Source organism: Lepus europaeus, chromosome 16, assembly GCF_033115175.1.
Source record: "Lepus europaeus isolate LE1 chromosome 16, mLepTim1.pri, whole genome shotgun sequence".
NCBI classification, from domain to species: Eukaryota; Metazoa; Chordata; class Mammalia; order Lagomorpha; family Leporidae; genus Lepus; species Lepus europaeus.
Genome location: NC_084842.1, coordinates 38,042,325 through 38,066,721, shown reverse-complemented (window position 1 = coordinate 38,066,721; position 24,397 = coordinate 38,042,325). Strand labels below are relative to the sequence as shown.

Genomic DNA, 24,397 nt, shown 5'->3' with positions numbered 1-24,397 from the left:
TGGAATGCAACATAGCTTTAAAATTGAAAGAAATTCTGACATTTGTGACAATGTGGCTGGAATTGAGAAACATTGTGCTAAATGGAATAAGCTAGGCACAGAAATACAAACACCACACATTCTACTTATGGGGGAAACTGAAAAACTGCAACTCATAAAGACAGAGAGTTGAATGATGGTTACAAATGCTGGAGAGTAGGTAGATGTTATGAAATGGTTGTTAGGCTCTGAGAGAAGGTGTACTTGTTCATATGTTGCTTTTTTAGCTGTATGGGATGGTGGGCATATAGTTAACAGTATTGTTTACTCCAAAATTCCTAAGAGTGTAAATTTCCAATGTGTTCAACACACATGTACACAAATGTTGATTATAGAACTTAGCTATTCATCTTACTGATATATCTTTGGGTAAATAAATGGAAGTGGGATGACTGGAAAATGTGGTACCTGTATTTTCAAAAAATTTTTTGAAGAACCTTCATACTGTTTTCCATAATGGTGAACTAATTAAACCTCCACCAACACTATATGAGAGTTCCCTTTCCTTCACATCCTTCATATCCTTGTTATTTTTTGTCTTTCTGATAAAAGCCATTCTGACAGGTGTGAGATCATGTAAAATTAGGATTTTACAAGTAATTAGTGACATTGCATTATTTCATACGTATGTCGTCCATTTGTGTATCTTTAACATGTTTGAAAATAAAACATTCTCTTATAGTGAATGCTCTTGGTTGGATATAATGAGTGAATGTACATTTTTTTTAATAAATTCATGCTAACACTGCTAATACCAGTAGAGCAAGATATTACATACAGTGGTAGCAGATACAAAAAATATGTAAGTAGGACAGAGTGAAATGGTAGACAGAAGAAGCTACTTTGGAAAGGGTTAGAGGGAAGCTTATTGAAATAAGTAACATTGGAAGAGAGATCTGCATGATGAGAAAAAGGCAATCAAATGAGCAGCTGGGGAAAGGACATTCCAGAAACAGGAAATAGTAGCTGTAAAATTCCTGAGACAGAGCAGCTTTCCGTTTGTGTGTGTGAAACAGAATGTGAGTGAGGCCAAATGAAGTATGTTTTATTAGGTGGGGAAGTCTTCCACAGTCTGACCGAAACGGGGAGCAAAGCCAAACCATGGAGGGTTTCCCAAAGCCTTGGAAAGTACCCCTGACTTCACTCTAAGTGTAATGAATGAATTAATAAATAAGTTTAAAGTGCATAATTTATATTGTGTTTTAAAAAGCCTACTTTCTATTTTTGTGCAGAATGGATTATAGGAGAAGAAAAGAAAACAAGAGGGAACACTGTAGGGAAACTTTTGTAGTTGTCAGGAGACGCAGTGAGGAAGCTAGACTACTGGTAGTGCCTTTTAGTGAAAAAGCAGGAAATTGTGGGAAAAGCATCAAGAATTCTGTTGGGAAATCTTAACTTTCAATCACCATTTGGACAGCCTTTTCTTAAGAGGTTAAATATTTTTTCATTTCTTTCCTAAATAAACCCTTGTTCAGAGCCAGTGTAGTAACTCCTTCTTAGACCATTTTTTTTAAACTTTTATTTAATGAATATAAATTTCCAAAGTACAGCTTATGAATTACAATGGCTTCCCCCCCCACCATAACTTCCCTCCCACCTGCAACCCTCCCCTTTGCCACTCCTTCTCCCCTTCCATTCACATCAAGATTCATTTTCAATTCTCTTTATATACAGAGGATCAGTTTAGTATATATTAAGATTTTAACAGTTTGAACCCACATAACAACATAAAGTGAAAAAATACTGTTTGAGTACTAGTTATAGCATTAAATAACAGTGTACAGCACATTAAAGACAGAGATACTACATGATATTTTTTTAAAATTAATTAATTTTCTATGCAAGTTCCAATTTAACACCAGGTTTTTTTTTTCAATTATCTTTATATACAGAAGATCGATTCTGTATATACTAAATAAAGATTTCATCAGTTTGCACCCACAGAGAAACAAAGTGTAAAAATACTGTTTTAGTACTAGTTATAGCATTACTTCACATTAGACAACACATTAAGGACAGATCCCACATGGGATGTAAGTACACAGTGACTCCTGTTGTTGACTTAACAATTTGACACTCTTGTTTATGGCATCAGTAATCTCCCTAGGCTCTAGTCATGAGTTGCCAAGGCTATAGAAGCCTTTAGGGTTCGCCGACTTTGATACTTTGATCTTATTCCAATAGGGTCATAGTCAAAGTGGAAGTTCTCTCCTCCCTTCAGAGAAAGGTACCTCCTTCTTTGATGCCCCCATTCTTTCCACTGGGATCTCACTAACAGAGATCTTTCATTTAGGTCTTCTTTTTTTTTTTTTTTTTTTTTTCTTTTCTAGGGTGTCTTGGCTTTCCATGCCTAAAATACTCTCATAGGCTCTTCAGCCAGATCCGAGTGCCTTAAGGGCTGATTCTGAGGCCAGAGTGCTATGTAGGACATCTGCCATTCTATGAGTCTGCTGTGTATCCCACTTCCCATGTTGGATCATTCTCTCCCTTTTTGATTCTATCAGTTAGTATTAGCAGACACTAGTCTTGTTTGTGTGATCCCTTTGACTCTTAGACCTATCAGAGTCATCAATTGTGAACTGAAATTGATCACTTGGACTAGTGAGATGGCATTGGTACATGCCACCTTGATGGGATTGTATTGGAATCCCCTGGCATGTTTCTAACACCACCATTTGGGGCAAGTCTGATTGAGCATATCCCAAATTGTACATCTCCTCCCTCCCTTTTTCTCACTCATATATTTAACAGGGATCATTTTTCAGTTAAAATTTAAACACCTAAGAATAATTGTGTGTTAATTACAGAGTTCAACCACTAGTACTAGAACAACAACAACAACAAAATACTAAAAAGGATAAAGTATTACATTGTACAACAAGAGTCAGGACAAGAGCTGATCAGGTCATTGTTTCTTATAGTGTCCATTTCACTTCAACAGGTTTCCCCTTTGGTGCTCAGTTAGTTGTCACCGATCAGGGAAAACAAATGATAATTGTCTCTTTGGGACTGGCTTAATTCACTCAGCATGATGTTTTCCAGATTCCTCCATCTTGTTGCAAATGACCGGGTTTCATTGTTTCTTACTGCTGTATAGTATTCTATGGAGTACATGTTCCATAATTTCTTTATCCATTCTGCTGTTGATGGGCATTTGGGTTGGTTCCAGATCTTAGCTATTGTGAATTGAGCTGCATTAAACATTAATGTGTAGATGGCTTTTTTGTTTGCCAAATTAATTTCCAGAGGATGTGGGGAAAAAGGGACACTAACCCACTGTTGGTAGGAATGCAAACTGGTTAAGCCACTATGGAAGTCAGTCTGGAGATTCCTCAGAAACCTGAATATAACCCTACCATGCAACCCAGCCATCCCACTCCTTAGACCGTTGTTAAAACCAACTGGAGACAAACGACTATGGTTCTGCCTGTTCTTTACTGTGTGACCTTCAACACATACTGGAACTCTCAGTGCCTCAATTTCTGCAGCTACAGAGGACAGTGATTAAAAATTGCCTTGAATGAGGTTTTTAAGGATTAAATAAATTAACCAGTGTAAGGCCATGCACAGGACCATATGCATGCTAACTGCATAGTATAGTTGTTTCCAATGATTATTTCTAAGCTATGGTGATTTTTTTTAAATATTAAGATCCACTCCTTTAGAACATATTTTCATTTTATATGATTTACATATTTTTTCCTATACTTCATGCTTTTTAAGAGTTTTCTCCAATTTATAAAGTGGATAATCATTGTTAGAATAAAATAAGAGTCAGGAATCAAGTGTTAGTGGGAGTCTATAATTAAATAGTTGAATTGTGCCATTTAAGTTCTTTGTGGAATCCTTATTGATATCACTTAGAGGTCATTCAGTTATTTCTAAAGCACTACAAGGTAAGACCCATGACCTGTACATATTGTAAGCTTAGTTGTCATCAGAGGTTCTGATCTTAAATTATACACCTTTTTTTTTTCCTTCAGCAAGCCTACAGTTACTAAAACAATGCCTTTGTAATGTATTATTTCACTTTCTGTTCATTAACTATTTTAGTAAACCAATCATCAGTGTAAATGTGAACTTGAATTTGTTTCAGAGCTAGTGAATGCAAAAATAGATGCATAACCAATGCATTCTAAAAATCCTGAAATCTTAAGATTTATAATTAAGTGAGCTAAAATTACTTAATTATGTACCTGAAACATTAGAAAAATAGCACTAATAGCTAAGTCAGGCTTACTTGAATCTCAGCAAAGCTGATCCTGCTGAACAGCTTCTCATATTTGTACCATTTGGGACTTGAAGAAAAAATGTTAATGAGAATTTTTGTGGTGCATGATTAATACTCCACAATGCTGGGAGGCTTTGTGAACTATCTCAATTATATGAGCACAAAATATAATTTTATATTTAAAGACATAAGATTTTATAGATAACAGAGTGTTTTCAATGTCCATTTTAGGAAAAGTAGTGGTTACAGAATAGGAGAGTTAAAATTATCTTTCCCTTATGTTATCAGATTCTGCATGAACATCACATACAAGAACAGTTCGTTAACCATTTGGGTCCGATGAGGATGATGAAGTCTTTTGTAATCATGTCTGTGTGAAAACTGAAGAACAATTATTTTCAAATAATTACCATTTACTATATGGAGGAAAGTATCCAGTGTTAAATTAAAAGTATTAAATTGGGCCGGCGCGCGGCTCAATAGCTAATCCTCCACCTTGCGGCACCGGCACACCAGGTTCTAGTCCCGGATGGGACACCGGATTCTGTCCCGGTTGCCCCTCTTCCAGGCCAGCTCTCTGCTATGGCCTGGGAGTGCAGTGGAGGATGGCCCAAGTGCTTGGGCCCTGCACCCCATGGGAGACCAGAAGCACCTGGCTCCTGCCTTCGGATCGGTGCGGTGCACCGGCCACAGTGCGCCAGCCGCAGCGGCCATTGGAGGGTGAACCAACGGCAAAGGAAGACCTTTCTGTCTCTCTCTCTCTCACTGTCCACTCTGCCTGTCAAAAAATAAATAAATAAAAAAGTATTAAATTAACATTATATAGAGAAAAAAGAGTTTTTCTGTCACAAATAATTGTTCAAAATATATGAGAAACGTTAGACTACAGAAATTCTCATTTTTTGAATTGCAAGTTCTCTTTTCTTTGGATTCAAATATCCTAGAAAAGATGCTACATTATAAGAAAGTCTAGTTACAAAATAGAATATTTACTTGAAATTTAAAAATGCTTTGTCCCATACAATAACATATGTCAAAATTGACAATCTCGTAATTTCATGTCACAAAATTTTGTATATAACTTCTGATCCAAGAAATTTGCCACAATGGTTAGATATGAGATAATCCAACATTCTGGAAATTATCCATTGCAACTTCAGAGTATCTGGGTGAAACATATGGCTACCAACAGATTAATGTTATGTAATATCCCCACTCAAAAAGAAAAATGTACTATAATTTAAAATACTCTATTTGAAGAATTTTGATTCTGTCTTTCTAAGGAAGGACTGAAGTCATTGGTCACATAAATGAACTAGTTCAAAAAAAGATAAAACTTTTTTTATAGATTTTATTTATTTAATTGATAGGCAGAATTACAGATAGGTAGAGGCAGAGGCAGAGAGAAAGATGTCTTCCATCTGCTGGTTCATTCCCTCGATGGCCATAATGGCCAGAGCTGGACCAATCCGAAGCCAGGAACCAGGAGCCTCTTCCCGGTCTGCCAGATGGGTGCAGGGGCCCAAGGAGCTGGGCCATCCTCTACTGCTTTCCCAGGCCACAGCAGAGAGCTCGATCAGAAGTGGAGTGGCCCAGACTCAAACAGGCACCCATAAGGGATATCAGCACTATAGGTGGCGACCTTACCCACCATGCCACGTGCCAGCCCAAAAAGACCAAACTTTGAAAAATAATGTCTTTATTCAGTTTAGTGCTGCAATTTATTAAATCATAACAAGGAAGTACAAACAAAGAAAAACAAAGGCAAACTGATGCTAGTTGCAGTCTTTTAACAGATGTCCAAAATTATGACTCAACTGAAATGAACATAATTTGCTTTCTCTTTTTATAGACATAATAACATAAGATCAAAATGAGTTATATTAGTAGGACTGCCTTATTTATTTATTCATAGGCTTAATAAAGAGGATTGAGACTGCAATTTTAATTCTCACTTCAGTCAAATTTATATTTGCCCTTCCACAAATTCATTTGGCTGAATGGATTTCTAGTTCCTAAACAAGCTAACAAAGAGACTCCTTGGTGTATTAGAATTTTAAGTAGTGTCAAGACAAGTAAATAAATAAAGATAACTGTTAGGAAATAATAGGAAGAGATAGCTTGGGCTTTCTCTGCATTGTACTAGTTCACACTTGATAGTGACAAACTATTAATTTTAATTATCTTTATTTTTATAAAAGTTTAGATTTATGGAAATATTGTAGAGGACAGAATCCTAAGAAACTCAAAATAAATTTTTCCTAATAGTAACATCCCATTTAAACAGGATACATTTATCACAAATGATTAAGAAATATTGAGGCCGGTGCCGCTGCTCAGTAGGCTAATCCTCCGCTTTACGGCGCTGGCACACCAGGTTCTAGTCCCGGTCGGGGTGCCAGATTCTGTCCCGGTTGCCCCTCTTCCAGGCCAGCTCTCTGCTATGGCCCAGGATTACAGTGGAGAATGGCCCAAGTCCTTGGACCCTACACTCGCACAGGAGACCAGGAGAAAGAAGCACCTGGCTCCTGGCTTCAGATCAGCATGATGAACTGGTCACAGCGGCCATTGGAGGGTGAACCAACGGCAAAGGAAGACCTTTCTCTCTCTCTCTCTCTCACTGTCCACTCTGCCTGTCAAAAAAAAAAAAAAAAAAAAAAAGAAGAAGAAGAAAAGAAATATTGAAACTAAAGTCCATCCTGCAATCATAGTTGCTTAATTTGAATCTAATGCTCTTTTTCCATTACAGTACACTTTCTAGGCTACCATATTACATTTAGTCATCATGTCATTTAAGTGCCTTTTGGCCATGTCATTTTCTTATATGTTTGTTTTATTGGTGGTTTGGAAGGTTTTGATGAGTATTGCCTATGTATTTTGTAAAGTGATTCTCTACTGGGATTGTTTGCTTTTATCTTATGTTTAGACAAGGATTGTGGATTTTGGGAAGGAAGAGTACTAAGATGAGGCATTATTTTCATTGCATCATGTCAAAGAGTGCATAGCATTACCATGAATTATCAGTATTGATGTCGATCTTGATCAGCTAGCTAAAGAAATACTTACCAGGTTCCTCCAATATATTTTTGGTGCTACTACCAATCCCACTCAGTCATGTTTACCTGGAAAGTAGTCACAATATCAACAGTTAAGGAATGCAGAGTTACGTTCCACCCATTTGGGTTTGAGAGACGTACCTAAGTTATTTGGAAGGAAGTTATCTGCAAGGAACATTTGACTCTCCTGTCATTTATTTATATCAATATCATTTCACAGAAATTTTAGTTATTATTGAACATTATCTTTCCAATTTTTTATTCAAATTGTCCCAGATTTGTCCTTTTGGTAGCTTGTGCAGTTGACTCTGGGGTTCTTTATCTTTACAGTCATAATTCTGGGTATTTGTTATTGTTTGTTTATTTAATTGGCTTGCTTACTTGTGTTTTGAGCAGTTCCTTACATTTTGCGAGAATAATATTCCATTGTGTATATGTAATATATATGTATTATATGTTCACATTTTCTTTACCCAGTGATTGGATGGTGGACACTTTGGTTGATTCAATATCTCATATATTGTAAATAGTACTGAAATAGACATGGTAGTGCATGTATCATTTTGATATAGTGATCTTGTCTGAATATATAACCAGTAGGAGTATTGCTGCATTATAAGGCAGACACAGAAAGAGAAGTACCACATGTTCTCCTTCATATATAGAAGCTAAAAATCTCTATCTGAAGGCAGAATAATAATTGTTAATGACTGGGAGGCCTATATGGAGAGAAAGGTAGTTTGGATAACAGATACCTAATCACAGATTGAAGGAATCTATCTCTATTGTTACATTGCAGATTTAGGTGACTATAGTTCACCATAACTTATTATATATTCTACAAGAAAATAGTAGAAAAGTACTCTTTAGTCTTTAGTCATAAGGTACATCAAAGAAAGTGAGGTGTTGATTGCCCTGGTTTGAATAGTATACATTATACACATATACAGAAATGTCACATGGTAATACATAAATATCCAAATTATTATTGAAAACAGTGATCTGAGAGTTAGGTGTGCTCATTACTAGGTATTCTTGACCCTCTCAGGTGGCAGGGCAAAGGGATATATTTGTGTATGAACTATGTACACACACACACACACACATATATATATATGTATGAATATTTCTGTATATAATCACCCGTGGTTGTATTAAACTAAACATGAATTCACAGCTATGTTTCCACCTGTACTTTATTACCAGTTGGATCATATCCTACTCTGACAGTGAAACAATTGATTCTTACCACACAGCACCCATTCACTTAAATTGTTAAATTCTGGTATACGTGTACAAAAACATCATAATTACTAACCCATGTTCCTATGGGATACAGCTATATCAATGACATTACAACACTGTTTTAATCCATTTAAACTGCTACAACAAAATAATTTAGACTGTGTAATTTATAAACAGATACTTGCTACTCACAGTCTGGAGGAAGAAAAATCCAAGCTAAAAGCACTAGCGTATTGGTGTCTGATGTGGGGGGAGCTATTCCTCATAGACAGCAGCTTCTGTGTTGTCTCATGGCAATAGGATCAAGGACCTTCATTCGGATCTCTTTTATAAGGGCATTGATCCCATTTATAAGGGTGGAGTCCTTATGACTTAGTCACTCCCCACAGGTTCTACTTCTTTACATTAGTACATGAAGTATTTGATTGCAGTGTATCAATTGGTGGTGATGGGGGGGGGGCACTGATATTCATACCATACCATACCAACTTCTTGTATCCATTTTTTTTTAGTTTTTCTACACTCACTGCTTCATTCCCCCAATGACTTCAGTGAACTTGTTTTACACAATTGTTAGTGTTTTTGTTGTCTTCTATATCCCCTCCTGAGATTACCTGGACCTCCTAAACAGTTGTTCTAGTTTACATATACTAGGTTTCACTCTTTGTGATATAAAATTTAATGGATTTTGAGAAATATATACTGCCATGATCCATATTACAGTATGATACAGGATATTTCCAAAAATTATTATCTGCGTTTCTTATATTCAGCTTTTGCTTAGTCTTCAAAAACCTTAGCAACGACTAACTTTCTTACACCAGCACCATAGTTTTTACTTTCCCAAGATATCATACAGTAAAAGTTATGATAGATACTATTAGTTTCATACTAATTACACCAAAACATGTACATTTAAGATTTATCCATGTTTTTTATCTTGGTAGTTCATTTATCACTGGAATATATTACATTTGTTTATCCATTCACCCATTGTTAATGAAAAAAAAAAGTGTTGAAGTTTCTAACCACATTAGTAATTTTGACTGTCTTCTTGAAATTCCTTCATTTTTATATTACAAATTTAGATACATACATAACTAGGTACATATATAACTATGATTATATGTATTCTTGGAAAATGAACAGCTTTATGCAAATTTATATCTTTATAATCTTTCTTCTGGACTCTTAATTATCTGAAATAAATTCAGCTACATCAACTTTCTTTTGACTGGTTTTACCATGGAATATTTTCCCCATCTCTTAATTTCTAATTAATTTGTCTTTAAATAATTTTCTAGGTAATATACAATTGATTATTTTTTTAAATTCACTATGAAAAAAATTTTCATTTAATTACTCTATTTAGATCATTTACTCACAAAGTGATTATTAGTATATTTATCAGATTTCTTACTCTTTTCTCTCTGTTGCATTTTTTGTGTTTCTTTAATTCTTTCTTCTGCCTTCTATAGCACTAATTACATTGTATGATTTATCTCTTCTCTTAGGTATCAATTAAAATTCTTTGTTTCATTTATTTACTTGAGAGAGAGAGATAGAGAGAGTGAGAGAGACAGAGAATTTCCATCTGCCCACAACAGCCAGGGCTGGACAAGGGCCAAAGCCAGGAGTCAGGGACACAATCCATGTCTCCCATATGAATAGCAAGAACCCAATTACTTGAGCCATCATTGCTGCTTCCCAGGGTCTACATTTACAGGAAACTGGAGTCTAGAGCCAGAGCCAGAAGTAGAACTCATAAGCTCTGATGTGAGACACAGATACCTTAACCATTAAGCTAAATACCTGCCCCACCCCCCATTTTAGATTTTTCTTAATTTCCATAAAGTCTGCATTGTATATTATAAACCAAATTAAATCCACCTTTAAATAACAGTATGCTATGCTGGATGTACTGCAGAATTTTTATAGATGGTTCCCAAATTGTTCTGTTCCTTAAGATATTGCTGTCATGTGTTTCACTTATCCATATGCTATATTCTATTCTATTCTATTATAATATTATAATATTATATTAACACTGTTAACAGTATTACTTAACATGAACCATTACCCTTTAGATTAAGAATAAGAAAGATAAGATTTCACTTTACTTCATTTACTTCTGCTCTCATGCTCTCCCTTTGTTATGTAAGTAAATCTGAATTTTGAACTATATCATTTTTGTTCTCATTGAGAATCTTCTTCTTTTGTTAGATGAGAAATCTTCCATCCTCTAGTTCACTCCACAAATGGCTACAAATGCCAAGAGTGGATCAGGCTGATGTCAGGAGCCAGGAATTCCAGTTTGGTGTCCTACTTTGGTGGCAGTTGGGCCATCTTCCATTGCTTTCCCAGGTGCATCAGGAGGGAGCTAGATACAAGGCAGCACAGACAAGGCTTTTGATATGGGATTCCAGTATCAAAAAGCAGATTAACTCCCTGCACTACATCAACAGCCCTGAGAATCTTTTAACATTTCTTCCTAAGAGAGTTTAGCAATGGATTCTCTTGGTTATACCTGTCTCAAAACTCTTCCCTCTTTAAGAATTATTTTGCTTAATATTGAATTATGTGTCAGTGGATTTTTGTCATTCAACATGTTGCATGTTTCTAAACTCTTCTTTCTTGCATGGTTGCTGAAAAGAAGTTCTCTTTAGGTTTTGTCCCTGTTTCTCCACTAAAAAGATATTATCAACCCCCTCATGTCTACTTCATATTCTTCCAAGATTTTCTCTCCATCTTCAGTTTTCTGAAATTTGAATATTATATGTATAAGTGTAGATATTTTGGTATCTATCCTGTATTCCCTGAAAGTTCAGTTCTCTGATGGGTCAACAAAAGTGTGTTTTTAGTCTTCCATAGCATTATTATTATTTGAAGAACAAGAGTAACAGTTGTCAAACTCTTTATAGGCTGTAGCTAAAATCAGAAATCCATTATGGATGTTTTCTCCAATTAATTTATAGAATAGTTTTGTTAAAGAATTTTGAAGGTTTGAACATTCATAGCAATTGAAAACACTTAAATGTTTAGTGTTTTAAACAAAGTGATCTATTTTCCTAAGTTCATAAGGCTGCTAATATTTATAAAACCAATTATTCTGTAATATTAATTTATTGTGTATAGCAAAGTACTAGCTTAAAACCCTATGATTGTTAAATGATATTAAAACTGAAAAGCAGTTTTTCTAATTGAACATATGTTTGTACTTATGTACATTTATTACTTATTAAGTAAATAATGGCTGTTCATAAATAAATATAGCATTCTTATCTTTAACTTAATTAAGTAAATTTTTTGCTATTCTCACTTTATTAAGAAAGTGAGATACCAGAATTCTTTCTTTTAACTATTAATTATTTTATTTCCTGAATGCATCTGAATTACCTATGTATTTCAAAAGTTTGGAATGGTAGAGAAATGCATGTTAAAGTGTTCAGCCAAAATCAAATTTATACATTAGTTATATATGCTAGATAAGGAAAGTATGTCTTAGCTTTCTATCTTTAAAGCATATAGATAAACACTAACCATTATATAAGTAAAATGTTTTATTTTATTTTTATTCCTTGACACCTCTGCTGTTCATTACAGATGTTTTTTGAATCATGATAGTTATTTTCTGATAAATCCATCATAAGTTGAAAAAACTCATGTCAAGAGTTCATTTATTACTCCTAACCTTACAAACATAGCTTATACTAACCTACCTTCAGTATACTGAGAAATCTTACATTAGCCTAAGGTTTCATAAAATCATCCATCACAAAGCCTTTTATGTAATAAACTGTTGAATATTTCATGAAACTTACTGAAAACAACACAAAAAGTGAATGACAGAATGGTTGAAAGGGTATATTTTAAAATATCACAGTTAAAATAATAACTAGAATGCTTATAAATTTGCAATCTGAAATATCTCCTTTCTTGACACTTTTCAAGATACCATAGGAAATAAGGTAGAATAAATTGCATTGTCATGTAGTTGGACTTCTAAATACAGAAATGGTAAATACCATGTAAATCTGTTACATTTCATGACTAAAGATTTATGCAGATACATGTTTTTCTGTAGCCTACAATGTTATTCAATCTCATATTAGTGTTCTAAAAATGGAGTGTTTAAATATAGCTCAGATTTTAAAAACTTCTTGACTACTAATTATAGTTACAAAAATCGAAGTTGCTTTCCCTTAAGTTAATTATTTTCAGAGTACGGAGCAGATACCAGTAAATCACAATGATATATTATCTTTCATGTCTACAGTTTGTTCAATGAGATACTCTAAATTAGGAGCTTGGAAAACATCTTTGCTGGTATTTAAAATAATTAGCTGTGAAAGTCACAGTCCAAGATCCTTTTAAGATTTAGATTTTAAATACTTTTTCTTCTACTTGTTAGATCTTGACATTTTGTCATTTGGTACTTAAGAAAGTGCAGATTATCCCCTTCTCACCTTCTACCTCCCTGTGACACTGCAGATTTTTTTTTTTTTTTAACTGCAGGCAATCAGACACTATTAAAAGCACCCTACTTTAGATATTCCAAAGTATGGGCACTTATGTCTGAAAAGAGGCTTACCCACTCACATAAGAACAGACTTCTATATTCAAGTGAAATGCTTTTTGTACAAAACACTATTTTAGAGTGAATATTTCCATTAAGATAGTAATATTGCTTATTTGTTCAGTAAACTCAATATTCTCCCAGACACCTCTTTTCTAGGTCTTAGGCACTTTAAATTCATCGTGTCCCAAACCCAGTACATCACTGCCCTATTCTGTCTTCTGACAACATGTCAGTTACATAAAGTACAAAATATTTCAATGAAAGGAATGTTGTGCAGTTTACTTGCTTTTTGTTGTTTTTAATATTACAGTTCCAGAATGCAAGCCCCTCAAGAGCAAGAATATTGCTCTTCTTTGATCACTGATAGGCCCCACATATCTAGAACAGTGTCAGGTATGTGGTAGGTGCTCAATTACCATTAATTAACTAAGTGTCTCCTGTACTAGGATAGAATGTCCCTGAGGGCTGCAGTTTTGTCTGATTGTCAACTATAAATCTATTTCTCGTGTCAAAGCAAACATTCAATAAATGTATACCTGTTGACTGGCTAGCTAAATGGTGGAATGAAGGAAATTACACTTGTGTTAAATGTTGATTGTACACAAGAAACACAATCTAAGTAGCCTCTCTTATCTCCAGGAAAGATATTTGACTTACAATTGATTCATTTTACAGCTTAGTTTGTGACACCCCTAAAAATAAATATTTGTTCAGTTTCAAATGGTTTGCTATTACTTTTTCACCTTTTAAATAAATTTTCTTAAATACTAAAGGAGTTAAAAAATGTCAGCTCAGGACTGGCTCTGTGGCATAGTAGGCTAAGCTTCCGTCCGTGGACTGGCATCCTCTATGGGCACTGGTTCATCTCTCATCTGCTCCTCTTCCAATCCAGCTCACTGCTGCGTTCTGAGAAAGAAGTGAAGATGGCCCAAGTGCTAGGGCTCCTGCAATCTGCATGGGAGACCTGGCTCCTGGCTTGGGATCGGCTTAGCTCCAGCCATTACAGCCATTTGGAGAGTGAACCAGTGAATGCAAGACCTTTCTCTCTGTCTCTCCATATTTTGGTCTGTAACTCTACCTCTCAAATAAAACGAATAAAAAAAACCTTGAAAAATAATAAAAATAAAATGGGGCCGGCACCGTGGCACAGTAGGTTGATTCTCTGCTTGCAGCGCTGGCATCCCATATGGGCGCAGATTCTAGTCCTGGCTGCTCCTCTTCCAATCCAGCTCTTTGCTGTGGCCTGGGAAAGCAGTGAAGGACAGCCCAGGTGCTTGGGCTCCTGCACCCACATGGGAGACGGGAAGAACCACCTGGCTCCTGGCTTCGGATCAGTGCAGCTCCTGCCGTTGCAAGCATTTGGGGAGTGAACCAATGGATGGAAGATCTTTCTCTCTATCTCTCCCTCTCACTGCCTCTAACTCTACCTATCAAATAAATAAATAAAAAATAAATAAAATAAATATCAACTCAACTATTATGATAGGCTTAAAACATTGGTTTGATTCATTATAACGCTGCATTTTCATAGTTCAATTGTCTTCACTATTTAGGACAATTTCCTTCACACAAAAAATTTACATCTAAAATTACAACAAAAATAAAAGAACAAAATACCTCATTGAAGACAAAGTTGAGGTATCATCTACAGTTGTATACATGTGGTTAATGGAATGATTATTTTAATGAATGTGAAAGAGTTAACTATTGATGCATTAATGATATAAGTATGCATGACTTGCAAAATTTCTGGCACCAAAATAATCTTATCTATGAATTTCATGTCTCATAAACTTTAAAAGTACCTTCATATGTTTTACAGCGATATTTAAGGACGATAAAACTTAGCCATACTATTGTCTAATAAATTCTTATTTGTAGACTTATTTTGTATCCTCGGTTGTAATTCTACATCTAGTGCTATTAGTCTATTTATTTGTAACTAGATATACAAAATACCTAGATGACATATAAGTTGGAGAAAGAACTGACACCTTTTTTGATTTCTGTGCCACTATATTTACCATCACAAAATATCATTGCTTTTCTCTCTAATTCTTATTTCATCTTTCTGTGTTATACATTTCTTTTTAGAAATAACACAGTAAGCTTATATTAATAAGAAAATAGAATCACAGTTTAAGTATAATATTGATTCTGGAGAACAACTGAGGATGCTTTTTCCTTGACAAATTGAAAGGGTGGAATTCTAGAGACACCATGTGATGACCTTCTGAAGAAAAACTTAGGGGGTCAAGAAGCCCAGGTTTAAGCCCCCAGGAAAACTGCAAGCTTATGGATTCACCATCAAGAGAGGGACTGGTGATTCATGAAGGTTAATATAATATGCTTTTTATGATATGATCTTCCTTTTATATTTCCAGTTATGCTTTCCACTTTCATGCTAATTTTTCTTTTTTTAAATCTTTCTCTTTAGAAATCATACTTTGAGATGGGAAAAAATTTCAGGAAATTTGTCCTATTTGTAAGATGCTGATCTCCTCAGGATTTCTTCAAGGTATGCTGCTGCATAGCAATCAGGGATTTAGAGGGTCCTCCTGCTGAGTTAACAGGTTTCTGTTGTGATGAAGAAAAGTTAAAATTATAGTAATTTTGAGGGTCAGTAATGTAACCACCCTGCATCTTGTGCTTAGACAGAAATTGAGTATGTCAGCTGGATTTATGACTACTGCTGAGTTCTTATCCCTACCTAATGTCAGGAAGGATTTTACCAGGCACTTTAAGTCCATTTCCTTTAACCAATAAAACTACTCTTAATAATGTTGTTCTTAATTCACTGGTGAATTCTTTGCTACTGATCTCTATGGTTCCAGATAAACAGAAGTATCTGTTTCCTAAGAATTAATTCTGATTATGCTTGTCATATTAATTAAACATTGGAAGTTACAATATAGAAAAAAAGAGATAGTTAACACAAAGTTCTTTTTTTTTTTTTTCAGCTACCCACACAGGAATGCTATGTAAATAAGGAGACATCTTTGGAAATTCTTCACAGGCACCTGATAAATCATAAAGTGAGGGTGTTCTGACCTTTGCCTATGAAAAAAAATAGGTGATGTTTAATCTTCCCACTGACGAAAGAATGAAAATCCCATTAAAAACAATTTCAGGGTGATTGAAGTAGAAGTCGAGAGATATCAGAACTCTCAAATTGTGTGTTCCTTGTATTACATGAATATAAATAAAATAAAATGCTGATATTTTTATAACAAGAGTGTGACAGCATTCTTTTCTTGCAAATGAATCCTATAGAAACTCACACAAATGAAGGTAAACATTACTATGTAATAAAATTTCATCCTGCAATTGCTATGGTCTAGGTAATGTTGTGCCAGCAAGAAGCAATGATCTCATCTGGAATGCTGAGCATCAAGCCACTCAGTTATTTTGTCTTCTTTAACCTCGAAATGAAACCAGAGCACTCTTCAGTTACCCTTCACCAGAACTCACTTTTCTAGCTTTTTCACTTTTGAAAAATTTCTGCATCCCTCTGTGCCTTTGTATTTGACTTTAGCTCTGATGATCTATACAGCCACCTTGCAGAGCCAGTTGCTGTATGAGTGATCCCGAAAATGATATATAAAAAAATCCTTCTGTGCTCTCAGAAATTGAGATGCTAATATAATCACAAAATACACAAACTTAAGGTCTTGGTAGTCTTAGTCAAGTTACCAATAGCCAAAAGACAATGTCATCAATTTCTGAGGTAGGCTGAGTGAGCATCGTGATTTATGATTATGGCATAAACTCAACCAGAGGCTTAGTTTAGACTGGAAATAACAGCTTTGATATGTTCTGAATACATGTCCAGCAACAGGTTTTACAACTATTTAAATTAGCTTAACATTTTAAATCAAGATATTTCCATACAACAATCAGCACTTCCAGATCTTATTGAAATTTTTTTAAGATCTAAAAATGAGCTATACACCTTAGTAGAACCTTCTACCTATTTCACACATCTGAATTTTCAATCCCATTTCTGACCTTGTTTCCAAAGTAAGGAGAATGGATTAACTAGAGGTTTCAGCAAAATATACTGGCTCAAGGCTTACTAATTATGTCAGTATTTTGGAATTATGTTAATAATGATGCATCTGAGTATTTATACAGAATGTGAAGAACAAGATGGTCCAGTCCACTAAAAATGATTTTATGTTCTTGTAATAAATTTATCATTGTGTTTTGTGGATACACAAAAATCCAAAACATCCTCTGTAGATTATTCTAGATCCATGTGTTTTCTATGGTTGGGTTCATACACAGGATGTAAAAAGTTATTTAAACAAACACAAAACTAACTTCTGAATAATGCTTTATTCTGTTTCTCCACAATCTTAGAGCCTTTCATGATTCACTGAGTACATAGGGTCCAAAGTCCTATCCTTTTTATTTCAATTTATTTCCTAAAATTTCCATAACAAAATTTGAATAATAGGGAAAACATTAAAAAAAGTTTGTTGGTTTTATTAATTCATAAGATTTAAAGGTAGGCAAACTTGATTCAAATTCTAGTTTGTAATTTATTAATTATGTGGTCAAGAAGATCTTATTATGTACATTTACCTTTCTGAACTCCAGTTCAGCATCCATTTCTTATAAGGATATAATAATATCAGAATAATGTTGATTGGATATTTTTTTCCATCCATGTTGCCTATCATATAAATTTTCTAGTTATGTTCTATTTGCTTAAAACATCTCCCAGGTAGCTCTAACATATAAGAAATTCAATCACATCCAATACAAGAATTCATACCCGTCACTTTATCCTACTAACATCTACTGTATAGAGTATTACCCACATAATATTATTTTTTAATGTTTATAAATTTTGTCCCTGCAACCGTGGTTAAACTTCTGGAGGACAACAGAAATAATGAAATATCTATCAAAATAGCAGAAATAGTAAACCAAACTGCATACATATATCACATTTTGACAAGGCAAGAAACTTCACTTATTTTCTCTGATTTACCACTCAAAATCTTTGTAAGATGCAAATATTATTTTGATTCCCTTAACTCCACTTATGAGTTAACAGAAGAACCTAGAGGACATGTCAGTTCCTTACATATGGTGAGAAAGTTTATGTCTTCTGGGCCTAGATCCAAAGTCCTTGTACTGCATCATATATGAATTTCTTCCAAGGACCAGGTAGAGAAGGGGGTATATAGTTGATTATGAAAATAAATGTTCATTGGTTGATTTATAAAATGTAAGGTTTTAGAATATACCCTTTTCTTTGTAGACTTACAAATGAGTATTTTCATAGTCTTTACCTCTATACTTATGATAAACAAGAGAGCTCTAATTTAGAGGCAAGGAGCAAGTTTTTCTTACTCACCAGAAGCTTCAGAATGACAACCTTCAGAAGTGATATATTATTGAAAAGATAATAACAGTGACTGGGTTAGCGGCCTAGTAGGTTAAACCACTGACTGTGATGCTGGCATTTCATATCAGCACATGTTCAAGTCCCAGCTGTTCCACTTCCCAAATGAGCCTAGGAAGCAGGGCCCCTGCTTGGGTCCCTGCCACCCTGGTGGGAGACCTGGATGGAGCTCTGGCTTCCACCTGGCCCAGCTCTAGCCACTGCCGTTCCAGCATTTGGAATTTGGAAAGTGAACTAGCAAATGCAAGATCTACTTTTGCCTGTCTTTTCATCTCTCTGGAACTCTGCCTTTCAAATAAATAAATAAATCTTAAATAAAAATAATAATAGTATAAGTTCTGGTGTTGTGGCATAGCAGGTTACTGGGGTGCAGTGAGTTAAGTATCCACTTATGACACCAGCATTCCATGTCAGAGAGGCAATTCAAATCCCAGCTAGCAGTGTGCTTAAGAAGGCAGTGGAAAATGGCCAAAGTACTCGGGCCCTGTCACCCATGTGGGATACCAGGATGGAATTCCTGGCTCCTGGCTTTAGTATGGCCTAGAACTTGCTGTTGCAGCCAAGTGGAGAACAAAGCGTCAGATGAGAAATCTCTCTTTCTCTCTCTCTCCTCTACCTGCTCTGTATCTATTTTTGTCTTTCTCCCCTTTTCAAATAAATGAATAAATGTTTTTTAATGAAGTTAATAATAGTAGTAAGACAATCCCAGAGTTCATCAATCCCTAGAGTAACACATACCAGTTTCAATCCATTTGCCACATCACTGACCCCAGAGATATTTGATTTTGTTACCTAGGGAAATGCATTGCCAATGCATAATGCTTTATTCTTGGAAACTTTTCTCCTGACCTATTCTAATATATATTACATTTTTATAGGCTCTGGGATCCAACTATAGCTATTATATATGGTTTCTATTTAATGGATTCTGTCCCTTTCATCCTGAATTTTTTTTCAAGTTAATTATTTGTAGTGACCTAAGAGTGAATAAGCAGTTCACAAGGTGAAAAACCCAAAAGGTACTCACAAATAAATAGCTGAAGTACATACCTCATAAAAGTAGAATTTCTTTATTGTACAATGTCATAGATCACGAGTCTGCACTACTATAATGATTCAGAGAACACAAGATATTTCAGGAGAGAAGCAAATGGATCTGAGCAGTAGAGAGGGCTCACGTAAATGAAAAGTATCATTTACTAAATGTTTTAGCTTTTAGAATCAAAAGTTAGTTTTATACAACAACTAAAAGTGGTTACTTTTATACAAACAAATTACTGGGATTGACTTACAATTTTTCATTTACCTTTCTAGAAGGTGAAAATGATGCCATCATACCTAATCTTTATGTTGGTCATCAGCTTTCAACATATGAAAGACCCTTCAGTAGACTGTGGCACACAATCTCCTAAAGAGTTTGACTTCCTTTCTTTCTTTTTCTTTTTATTTCTTTTTTCTTCCCAAGGCAAAATGTCATGAGAGACAAATGAACAGTGAGGACTTCCATCTTTTTGTTCACTCCCCAGATGCTCACAATGACTAGGGCTGGGCTGGGCCCGTTGGAAGCCAGGAACCAGGAATTAATCTAGGTCTCCCACATGGTGCACATTATTAGAAACCTGAAATTAGGATGGATCTAGGACTCAATCCTAAGCACTTCAGTATGGGATGCTGGCATCCCATGCAGCATCATAACCACCAATCCAAATACCTATTCTGACTTTCTCCCTTATTAGGATAATTGTGTTGGTTTTCCTAGTGAAGTATATTAGACTTTTTTAAATTCTATTAAGTCTCAAAATAATCTGGAGAACTTGTTCAAAAAGATTTTTCACAGATTTCTGTTTTTCTCTTTTCCTCAAAGTTTCTGATTTAATAAATCTGAGTTGGGATCGGGAGTTAGATTCTGACAAGTTTCCTGTTGATGCTGATCTTGTGGGAAGCACTGGTAGAGAGAAAGGGCATTGATGTGGAATGTAGCTTTTGTTAGAGCACCATGTCAGGTTTTGCTTTAACCAGAATCCTCTTATTATGATTACACATCTTAAAATAAATCTCAAGGATGAGGTTTATTTTTATATAAAGTAATGCTTGCAAATAATTTAAAATTGGAAATCTCACTATAAAGATTGTAACGGTAACCAGTAATCCCCTTGCTCACTTTCTGTGTTTGCAATTTCTTTATTTTTAAGATTTATTTATTTATTTGAAAGTCAGAGTTATACAGAGAGAAGAGAGGCAGAGAGAGAGAGAGAGAGGTCTTCCATCCGATGGTTCACTCCCCAATTGGCTGCAACTGCTGGAGCTACGCAGATCCGAAGCCAAGAGCCAGGAGCTTCTTCCGGGTCTCCCACACAGGTGCAGGAGCCCAAGGAATTGGGCCATCTTGTACTGCTTTCCCAGGCCATCACAGTGAGCTGGATTGGAATTGGTGCAGCCAGGACTAGAATCGGTGCCCATATGGGATGCCGGCACTTCAGGCCAGGGTGTTAACCCACTGCGCCACAGCATCGGCCCCTATTTGCAATTTCTGATCCCCAGAGCAACCACATCAATTTCTTATTTTTATTCTGTTATATGCCTCCATGTTTATATGTGACACATAATTACTGTTTTGATGTTCTCTATTTTACTGCCTACTGTTTTTTATATATTTATATATAACATGCATGTAATGCACTATTAAATATCTTACAGCATTTTCCTCATTAGACTTATTCAACTATTTCTTACATTATTTCTTTTTGCTTCTAGCCTTATTAATTGGCACACTTTTCATTGCTCATATTTTAATGTATGTATCATTAATTCATCTCAATCTTTTTGAAGGAAATGTAACTCTCATTTCTCATTATAAATTGGCTTTCTAACACAGAGGCAGCCTTTCCGGAACTTCATTCTATCCCACTTGCACAATCAAAATTTCTAATCTTGCTGTCATTTTGCTTCCTTATTTTAATACTCTATCATCTTGTCACTATTTCATTTTTTTTTTGCTTTCTATTTCTTAGTAAGGCTCTTCCAATCCTTTATTTCTAAAATGTTTCTTAACTGTTCTTTCCCTACTGTTGTACCTGAGCGAGTATGAACAAAGCAGCTCCACACATTGATAAAATTTGATGGTCCTTTATTTGCCGGCAGTGGAGAGTGGGCTCATGCCCTAAAGAACTCTCGACCCTGAAGCCTAAAGCACAGGGTTTATAAAGGCAAAAACCACAAAATCGGGGGGGGGGGGGGATTCATGGTTGCTAGGAACAGGGGGAATACATGGTTACCGGGGTCAAGCTGACCTAAAACCTATGTGAAACTAGTATCAATTATAAGCTTGACAATACCAGTTACAATTTTATAATCCTGACATTAATTTAGGTATTAGTTATAATTATATGTAGGACATAGACAAATTACATTTTTATCATTAACCCAGGTGCAACCTTTCTACTTTTAAACTTGAACAATTATGCTAGGGGGTTCCTATGCTCTGCCAAGTGTGATGTAGTGGACTGCTATTGTTCTACTGTTTTAGATCATAGTTTCAGACCAGAGTCTCACAGTGGTGGTGAGGGGGGTGCTTTCCCAGAGTGGAGTCTCAAGTGCTCCAAAATGGAGTCCCTACTGTCAAAGTGCTACTTCACCTACTATTGTATTTTTATTTTTCAGGAGCTCTTTCTTATTGTCCAAATTCTCCTTCCCCCCACCCATTATGTTCCTATAGAATGATTTTTCAAAAACATCTTCAAAGAAATTAAATTTTGATTTGGGGAGAAATTTTCTTATATGTATTATATTGCTTCTGTTTATTTCCTACAAGTTTATGTCTTTTATTGACTTTTGATCTCTAAATATTATGTTAAAATATCTTACAAATATCTGGTAATCCTTGGTTGCCTACTCATAAATAAAGTGATGAAAATATTGATATGAAGTTCTATGTATAGAGAAAAGTTTGCTATTGAGGGGATTTCCCTTGCAGTTACTGGATTTTATCTCAGAGTTGATACCCATATGTCTTTTGTGCTTAGTTCTCAAAATAGATATCTGTTGGCACAAGCTGTGACCTTGCAGCTTTCTGGAAGCCTGGTGAGGGAAGAGAACTTTGTTCATGTGGATCCCTGATTTTCACTTTATTTTGGCATCCTTATACCAGCACTCAAGAGTTTCTTAACTGGATTGTTTGTTTTGTTGTTGTTGAGTTTCTCAAGATTTAAACTCACTCTCAGAAATTCCTGATGCCTATGCAGGTTATGTTATTAAAACTATCTGCCTTTTGATGCATTTTTGCTTTATTATCACTTTCCTCTTGTTTTTGTTGAAAGTAAAGATTAACTTTGTGTTCAATCTACTTTATCCGTTAGTAATAATCCTGTACCTTAAAACACATCAAGATAAAAGACACAGAATATACCAGGTAGCAAGATAGCTTTGTATACCTGGAATTCACACAGAAATATCTCCATGTTTCATTTCAAGATTTATAAATCTGAAGATCATGTTTCTGATTTGGTATCATGTCAATCAGGATAAGAAATATTGATTAGATGTTCAAAATTTATAAATGCTGGTTGAGACAAAACCATGAGTGTGTAATTTTAATTCATTTGATTATAACTTTCTATGCATAGCTGAGTTTTGGTAAAATTTCTAACTATAAGAAAATCAATTAGAAAAAGATGATTTACTTGTAAAAATATTTATTATAAACTCCCAGAATTTAATTTTCCCACTTTCTTCTATTTTACTGTCCTCTTTTTGGTTTTTAATAACTTTTCTTTCTCCTCAGTTTCCTTTTAAAGTTAACATTATTCTAAACTTTTTATATACATGTAATTATCCTTATATGTGTGTTCTTTATCTTTATTTCTGAGCTCACCATTAAAATGAACAACAAATTCCTTGACATTATAATATCCTTGAAATTATAATATTTATAAAAGTATAAAGTTTGTGTTGTGACTATAGTTGATAAGTGGGTGATAATTTCATCCATATTTTTAAACATAAATTACACTGCAGTGCAAAGTTAGATGGGAAACAGTAATTAACAGTTGTTGAGGCCACAATTGGTCTAAATCTTGGCTTTGCCACTGAAGTTTAATTCAAGTTATTTTAGTTCTCTGAGACTAAATTTAGTTGGCAGAAACGTGGGGATTTACAACACAAGGCTACTATTATGACTAAACAAAATTTCTATACACAGAGTATTAACCTGGCACATAGTGAACAATCTATGAATGGTTTCTTATAAAAATATTATAAAGCCATTCATATATACTAGACCAAAATATACAAAAATGAAAATGTCACAACATTTATTCAATTTAAAACCAAAATTTGTAGTATTACCATTATTTATACTTTGGGCAAGTGAAAATAGCAAAGTATCATGCTTAGAGGAAGTGACACACTGAATAAATAATGTCTCTGGATCCAACAAATAGGAAATGATAGGGGTTGTAAGAAAGGCATGCTCTTTTTACAGACCAAAAACTATTTAAATATGTGTTACTTTTGTCTCTAGAAATAGTTTTCTCTTCTCTATACTCAGAGGGATCACTTATTCAACAAATATTTTTTTTTATTTTGTCCATGGCTGTGTTTTATCTATGCAAAAGGAAATACCTTCTTTTTATGCCTGAATACTTTCCTTTTCCACAGACATTTCCACTGGGCCTGGGAGATGGGCAATTCTATTCATGGACAGATGGTTTGAGAAGAAAGGACTGGCATGACTATGAAAGCATTCAGAAAGAGGCTATGCGTTCAGGTATGAAGTTCAGTGTAAGCCAAAGTGCTACGTTACTTACTGCAGTGTCTCATGTGTCACTTAAAGG

At 34.9% G+C, this 24,397-nt stretch overlaps 1 protein-coding gene across 1 annotated transcript in view; it reads left to right on the top strand.

The window, feature by feature from the left end:
- Positions 1-24,397, top strand: part of GALNTL6 (polypeptide N-acetylgalactosaminyltransferase like 6) — a 1,248,724-nt gene that overhangs the window by 370,621 nt on the left and 853,706 nt on the right. Inside the window, exon 3 of the mRNA XM_062212832.1 lies at positions 24,222-24,330. Coding sequence (XP_062068816.1) covers positions 24,222-24,330 — 109 coding nt within the window. The remainder of the gene's footprint in view (positions 1-24,221; positions 24,331-24,397) is intronic.